Source organism: Barbus barbus (genome assembly GCF_936440315.1).
Source record: "Barbus barbus genome assembly, chromosome: 6".
NCBI classification, from domain to species: Eukaryota; Metazoa; Chordata; class Actinopteri; order Cypriniformes; family Cyprinidae; genus Barbus; species Barbus barbus.
Genome location: NC_136734.1, coordinates 14,798,670 through 14,807,305, shown reverse-complemented (window position 1 = coordinate 14,807,305; position 8,636 = coordinate 14,798,670). Strand labels below are relative to the sequence as shown.

General features: G+C 38.1%; 1 protein-coding gene across 1 annotated transcript; it reads right to left on the bottom strand.

Moving 5' to 3' along the window:
- Positions 1-239: 239 nt before the first annotated feature.
- On the bottom strand, positions 240-8,636 carry LOC306871535 (out at first protein homolog). Its single transcript, XM_079419550.1, has 4 exons — positions 8,003-8,636; positions 2,920-3,054; positions 2,332-2,512; positions 240-1,966 (listed from the first exon to the last, which is right to left on the bottom strand). Exons 1-4 carry the CDS (start codon positions 8,216-8,218, stop codon positions 1,704-1,706), a joined length of 795 nt encoding a protein of 264 aa, XP_079275676.1. The 5' UTR covers positions 8,219-8,636; the 3' UTR covers positions 240-1,703.

Genomic DNA, 8,636 nt, shown 5'->3' with positions numbered 1-8,636 from the left:
ACTGTAATATTTAACAATTGTATGAACTACACAGTGAAACTACTATATTGTGTGTGGGTGATCTAAGGTAATGCTCCTATAGTATTTCATGAAAAATAAGTTGAATCTCCAAGTGCACGGTTTAAAGATACGAATACAGACGCAGTGTTTTGAATACGGGACAGCCTGTGCTACATGTAAAAACTGTTAAGAGTTTTGTGTCCAGACTGTTGAACAAAAGACATGAGAGATCTAAAATTAGTACCAAAGTGATTGCAAACAACTGTAATAAAATAACCTTTACATTATATAAATGTAAAAATACACATTGAGGTCTGTTGTGAGGTAGTAGAACACAACATTTGGTACAGTTATGTGAAGAATCATACCGCATTACACTTTAACCCACTGCAAATGCTTTTTCTAGTAAATACTTTTCATATTACAAGAAAAAAAACAATGTCTGGAAAAAGTCTAAAAATATGAATTAGAGAAACTAGCTAATAATTTTAGGACAGTGACACAAGAGAGCAAAGAATAAGAGAAGAGAATACTGAACCTCGCCTGACTGAAGCTCACACACTCATGTTGTATATCACAAACCAAAGCAAAAGACTCTTCATAAGACAGCTGCAATTGAAATGTAAATTAGAATTAGTCAAGGCTATAGAGAGCATCCTAGCTGAGAATAAGAAATTTGGCATCTACTGAATAAATTTGCAATAAATTGACATCACAATATGTTCAGTGACACTATTTTAGCAGCCACTTAGGCCTTTTGTTGCAGCTTTACATTCCTGGCTTTATAAACAGAGAGCAAAAATGTGAGTTGTCTTGAAAATGTTCATGATGGTATTGAAAACTCGAAGATATTATTTTGCAGCAGTTAAACAGTTAATGCAGATTATTGCATTACAATACTTTGACAATGCAGTAGGCAGAATCACATGAATCAAAAAAGAAAAATTAAGGTTCTTACCAATTGGTTCTCACATAGTTTTTCACGTTACAACACATTAATGTTGGCCTGAGGGTGAGTACATTTTCATTTATGTCTGAACGATTCCTTTAAAGTAAAGGCAACATGGTAAAACCAAGTAAAAACGAATGAATAAGGTTCAAAATATCAAACAGCGTAGAAACCTTTTAAAATACAAAGCAAAAAACAGAGATACCCACATTCAGACATCATATTGTAAACCTTTTGTAGAATGGGATTTGAATATTTATCAAAATACTCTCCTTTATACTAAAGTCGTCAACACTGAGAACGTATGGATAGCTAAGACTTTAACATTCAAATATTTTAATGCAAAAATTTAGTAACGTAAAAACTAAACAGAATGAAAACAAGAGCTACAATACAGCTGCCCTAAGCAGAACTAAATATACAACTTATAATAATAAAACAATTTCCTGCCCTGAGGTACCATTGTAGTGATGTCCCAAAGTAAAAAAGATAAATGGCTTGGCAATCCACCTCAAAATATCCATTCTTTCACTCCCATTAAAGGCATAAGTCAGAGAAAGTTCCCTGTTGAGACAAAATGTATAGCTGCTTTCAAATCACTGAAGTGCACAAGTAATTACTAGATAATCTCATTATCAAAACGGTTCCATTAAGAAAAAGTTTTACATTGTTGTAGAGTACCTTACAAAAATATTTACCACAAACAAACTAATACATTATTTTAAGAAAACCAAATTTCCTTTTTCAGGTGCTGCTAATTGTCCTCGTCCCAAAGGCACAGCTGTTTATGAGGTGTGTAGAAGTCGAAGCGGTAGCCTTTGCTGCAGCTCTTAATGCCGCATTTGTAAGGGTTCGGGCCCTGGCCCCGACAGTACTTCAGCTGACAGGGGAACCACTCCAGGTTTAACCTGTAACTGCAGGCGCAGGGCTGCCATGGGTCTGTTGTGGAGCTGCAGCTCTGCAAGTCAGTCACATTCAAACTCTGAGGAAAGACGTCAAATATTGAAGCTTCAACCCCTGCCAAGAGAAAAAATAATGGGTTAAAAATGAAACTTTGACAGAACAAAGGTTGCTCTTGGCAGTTTACTCATATGTATTCCAAGTACTTTTTTTCTGGTGACTTGCAGCGACATGCAAATGAAGAATGGATTTTAAGATCATTTTGAACTAAAATTGGTCTGTAAACATACAAAAAAATAATGCATGAAAATGAACTGTCAGCATTCCTATAGAGTTTGATACATTGACAGTTCTTGTTTTTTTCTGCTGTGTTTAGATGTGCAGTCTCCTGATAACATAAGAATGACAGTGCTAGGAATACGCATGAGCGACCTACACAGTATAAACACTAGCAGAATGCATTAATGACCCTCTCATCTAACCTTTCTCCAGCCAGTATTTGACATCTTGCTGTCGTGTGTACACCAGGTCTCGTGCATCCCTGCAGACATTATGAATATGAGTACTGAGGTGCCAGGAGCGAGTCATGTTGAGCGCTGCATTCATAGTGAACTGTTCAACACTGTGTCTCTCATCTGCACTTCGAACCACATGAGGGTTTTTCTGTTGGGTTCACATAAGAAACATAAGGACGTCTCAGGGCATAACAAGGTTATTACTTGGATATTAAGAGACAAAACACAAAAATACTGACAATAAACCATTAATGGTTCAATAATTTTTGCCCTGATGATTATCAATACATAATATATGTATCTCTCTACACTTTTATTGTGACTAACATTTATTCCTGTGCTATGCATTGTGCATTTTGAAGCATTTGAGTAATTTTTGTACAAAGAAATAAATGTGTACATGTTTGGAAAAACATGAGGGTAAGTAAATGACAACAGAATTTTAATTTTGGGGTGAACTATCCCTTTAAACCACAACCAGCATGAAAGTTAGCTTAAGCTGGTCTTTTCAGCAGGGTGCCACAGATGGTGCTTTAAAATTCTTTCAATTTTGACCTGTCTGAGTCGAGCCATGGCTTCACTCGGGATGAGCTCTCCATGATCCAAATGCGAGATGAAGCAGAGGGCCTGGTACTGAGATTGGCCCTTCTCTGGCTCTCCAAGCACCAGTGCACGAAAGATCTTCACATGCTGTCAGAAAAAAAGAAAAAAAATTTAAAATGAAATGTGCGCTTAGGCACAGTCATAAGACAAACCTACATTTTTTCAATGAATTAGGGGATTGTATTACCAGGATGTCTTTACAGAATATGCAAATTGGAAGAACGGGCTCACATACAGTATACAGACATATATTATTTTCCAGAAAAATAAATTTAATCCTTAAATAATATCCAATTACTTGGGATTCATTGGGAAGCAAAACTGAATAAGATTATAAGAAAAATTGTTATTGTAATTTTAATTTTTCCTTTTAAAAATATTAACCCTAACAAATATTATTAGATGTACAAAAGAAAAACTAAACCCTGATAAATATCAACACAACAGGCAACCCTTCATGTAATACTCCTCCAGATCACAACACACATCTCCATTATTAACATCTAGCTTAAAGCAAAATGGATTTACCTTAGTAGTAAATTCAGAACTTATTTTAATAGAATGAATATTGAAAATCATTTTTTTTTCTTGTTTTGTGGGCATTTTTTGTAGTAAGTTTTACTATATTTTTTGCATCATTTAAGTTCTATTAATAACAAATTAAAAATAATGAATGTGAACAAGTTATTTTATAGACTGGGAGAGGCTTTATTTTAAAGCCTTTACTTTGTGAACACTAAAACAAAAGAGAGGCCCCTGTCTATAAACAGACCAGCTCTTCAGAGCACATGCATCTCAAGCGTAACCTCTTACCACGACCCTGAGCATCAGCTGATCCACCAACTTACCCAGAGCAAAGCAGGCTAACTGCTCCCATATGCACATAACCAAGAATACAGCCTCTCTTTCATGACAACAATACTGCTTTTCTTTGCCTCCATCCTAGTGGCAACTGCACTACAGCATTCACACTGAATATGATTGGAGCAGTGTGAACGTCAGCTAGAGAACAGGCTCTTTTTCCTCAAAAAAACAAAACAAAAAAAAAACTAGGAGAATAGACTTTGTTTTTGAAAGGTATATTCTGATAGACCGTGTGATATTAAATCAGAAAAGTTGCCATTGCTTCACTAAAAGCTAATGGCTTCTTGAATGTAGAGAGGAATGTGTGTGTGATGGTCAAACATGTTGTGAGGACATCAAAATGACACTCTATATGGAGTGGGAGGAAGTACTTCATAGACACAATGTTTTCAGGACAGCAAGGTCCTGATAGATGAGATTAGTCATAACTGCAGCTCTTAAAGTAATATTTTGGGTTCAGTACAGTTACACTCAATCGGCAGCATTTGTGGCACATTGATTACACCAACAAATACATTTGACTTGTACACTCTTACACAGAATATGTTAGTATTTGATATTTTTCACAAACAAATCATGTTAACACATAATGTTTATATCTAGTAACTGCAATCTTAAAACATGAAGTATTTCAATTTTAAAAAATCGGCCCTGTTAACTACCATCACTGTAACCCAGTGTTGCCAAGTCTGTGGTTTTCCAGCAGAATTTTGGGATACTTTTATACTGTCGCCATGGGTTGTTTTTTTTTTGTCTGTGGGTTGAACCAAGCCTCCCTGCACCCAAAACATGATTTTGACTGAAGGGGGACCCCCCTGAAAGACGATTTTATAGTGATTTTATACTGAACAAAATTATAAACGCAACACTTGTTTTTGCCCCCATTTTTCATGAGCTGAACTCAAAGATGAGACTTTTTCTATGTACACAAAAGGCCTATTTCTCTCAAATATTGTTCACAAATCTGTCTAAATCTGTGTTAGTGAGCACTTCTCCTTTGCCGAGATAATCCATCCACCTCACAGGTGTGGCATATCAAGATGCTGATTAGACAGCATGATTATTGCACAGGTGTGCCTTAGGCTGACCACAATAAAAGGCCACTCTAAGGCCCCGTCCACACGAAGACACGCTTCGCTGTATACGCATAAATTTTTTACCGTATAGGCGTTTCGTCCACACGAATCCGGCGTTTTCGAAGAGTGAAACCGATCATTTTTGAAACCGGGTCCCAGGGTGGATAAATTTGAAAACGCCGTTTTCACGTTTTCGTGTGGACGGCGAATCCGTATATTTTCTGAAACGATGACGTCATCAGCCCAAGTCTCGCCCCTAATCAGACACCGCTACGTCACATAACAGCGACAACAACAATGTCAGACTACGTGCCTGTGTTCGTGCTGCAGAACCCACTGAGCTCATTAACTTTATTAAAGCAAAATCTTCTGCTTTGTGTGTTAGTTTGTATTCAGCGCGCAAGGTTTACGCACATGGTCCAAGTCTTCTTCTCTGTTTTTTTGTGTATCTCTGTGGCAGAATTACAGCGCCACATATTGGTCTGGCATGTGTACTACATCGTTTTCAGTCGGTTTCAGTGATTCCGTGTGTACGCAGATATTTCCTGAGACGACTCCGTGTTTATGGAATTTGAGGCAAAAAAAAAGATCGGATAGGGAGAAATCTGGCTTCGTGTGGACGTAGCCTAAAATGTGCAGTTTTATCAAACAGCACAATCCCACAGATGTCGCAAGTTTTGAGGGAGTGTGCAATTGGCATGCTGACTGCAGGAATGTCCACCAGAGCTGTTGCCCGTAAATTGAATGCTCATTTCTCCACCATAAGCTGTCTCCAAAGCAGGGCTCTACAATGCGACCATTCTGTCGCATTTGGCGTTTCAGAGAATTTGGCAGTACATCCAACCGGCCTCACAACCGCAGACCACGTGTAACCACACCAGCCCAGGACCTCCACATCCAGCATCTTCACCTCCAAGATCGTCTGAGCCCAGCCACCCAGACAGCTGCTGCAACAATCGGTTTGCATAACCAAAGAATTTCTGCACAAACTGTCATAAACCGTCTCAAGGAAGCTCATCTGCATGCTCATCGTACTCATCGGGGTCTAGACCTGACTGCAGTTCGTCATCGTAACCAACTTGAGTGGGCAAATGCTTTCATTCGATGGTGTCTGGCACTTTGGAGAGGTGTTCTCTTCACGGATGAATCCCGGTTTTCACTGTACAGGGCAGATGGCAGACAGAGCGTGTATGGCGTCGTGTGGGTGAGCAGTTTGCTGATGTCAACGTTGTGAATCGAGTGGCCCATGGTGGCGGTGGGGTTATGGTATGGGCAGGCGTATGTTATGGACAACGAACACAGGTGCATTTTATTGATGGCATTTTGAATGCACGGAGATACCGTGACGAGATCCTGAGGCCCATTGTTGTGCCATTCATCCACGACCATCACCTCATGTTGCAGCATGATAATGCACGGCCCCATGTTGCAAAGATCTGTACACAATTCCTGGAAGCTGAAAACATCCCAGTTCTTGCATGGCCAGTTGAGCATGTTTGGGATGCTCTGGATCGTCGTATACGACAGTGTGTTCCAGTTCCTGGCAATATCCAGCAACTTCGCACAGCCATTGAAGAGGAGTGGACCAACATTCCACAGGCCACAATCAACAACCTGATCAACTCTATGCGAAGGAGATATGTTGCACTGCGTGAGGCAAATGGTGGTCACACCAGATACTGACTGGTTTTCGGAAATCAGACAGAATAAAATGTGATTCTGTAAAAAGGTTTCTACATTTGGGTAGAATTGTCTATTGAGAGAAAAATGCTGTGTTTCAAAGTGCAAAAGTATCGTAAATGTTTTATGGCCAAAATATGATCTTCAGATAGTAGCCTAATTTACATCAGCACAAACAAATCCATCTGTTAGACACGATTCAATATAAATCTAACAATGCAGTCCTCTCAAACCTTTAAAATAACATTCAAGTTGATAAATACATGTGTGTTGTGTGATTCATAAAACTAGATCTGATGTCATGCTGAAAAGCATTTTAAAAGCTCAGTTCTTTAACCATATTAAACCAAGTGATGTAAATAGTGCCATCAAGTCACAAAAAGTGTTTGTTTTTTTTTGTTTAGAGATTTATATCACCATTTTAAAAAGTATCATGGTGCAGCATCAGATGGTAATACCACAGTACGTTGATGCTGTACATACAGCATTTGATAGCAAATGATGCTATCATAATGATATTAATTTACCATAATTAAATATACATATATACATATAGGCTAACACTTTATTTTAAGGTGTCATTCTTACATGTTACATGTACTTAGCCTACTATTATAATAACAATAAATTATGCATAATTACATGCAAGTAAACCTAAGCTAAACCAGAGCTCAATGCGCTGCAAATAGAAAAAACCCCTGTAAATTAAGAAAACAACTTTCCTCAATTTGACAACACACGTGCTGCAAATGCTCACAACAAAACCAAACAAAGAAACGCACTGCAAATAAAATTTATTTGGTTGTATTGTGAGCATTTGCAGTGTGTTTCTTTATTGGTTTGTGTTGTGAGCATTTGCATCACCTGCTGTCAAACTGATGAAGATGATGAAGATTTATTTGCTGGTGCTTTTTCTATTTGCATGTGTCTTCTGAAGTTGCAGCGTGTTGAGCTCTCTCGGCCACTGTACTAAACCCTAATCCTATAACCATATAGTAAATGCATGTAGTTAATTAATATTACTCAGTATTAAATGTCGAATTACACTGTAACAAGGACACCTTAAAAATAAAGTGTAACCAAAAAAAAAAAAAAAAAAAAAAAAGATACGTTTTTGGAATATATGTACTTTGAAATACCTTGGCACCTTTCAGAAAAATGCAACATGCATCAGATAGTAATAGTACTCTGAGATACCATGGTATTGAAATTTATTAGAGTGAGAGTATTTACTTTAGTATTACTTATACAGCCTACTTTGGTATGGTGCACGTCCAACAAACTTAAACATTGACTTATTGTTTTGTTGCCACAGAAATACAGCTGTATTGCAGATTTGAAGGTGCAAGTCTTTGATTATTATCAAGTTCATTCGCAGCTGTGGTTGCAATACATTTAGTTGTATTTATACTCACGCGCTTGAAATCAGACAGGAATGTGATGAGAGTCCCGTCTGTCTGCCTGAACTCCACTGTTATAATGTCCTTCTCACTATCCGCCTCTAATTGCTCCTCCGTTATTTGACCATCGCTGAGACGAACAAGCACCGTCAACTGTGAGCAAACACTTATCGATAATAGCAGAGTAAACACGACGAACGCTATCTGGACTAAAGCGGCTCTCGCGTTCATTACAAACGACGCCAAGGATGTAAACTCATTTAACACAACAATGGGGCATGTCGTCAGATTAAATGACTTAAAACAGACAACAAAACGAATGTAAACTACTTTTTAGAGAGGTAGTTAACGGTCGATTATAAAATAATAGGCTATAGTTAGTAAACTAATACTTGCGCCTCCGTCAAAATGTTGAATTTCACCTTATGTGCGTCGTCGTGATTCAGAAAACACTGGCTTAATTAAGTAGCTACAAGAACAGTTCCTTCTTAAAGGCCTTCTCTTTATACAGTTGTTTCTTCTTCTGTTCGTTGAACTACTAACTCTTAAAGAAAGCTCCTGTATTCCCGTCACTTCCTCTGAACTTCAGTAATTTGGCTAAAGGCGCCTCGGGCTCCCAGCACTGCATGGGGCCACTTCTTAAAGACAC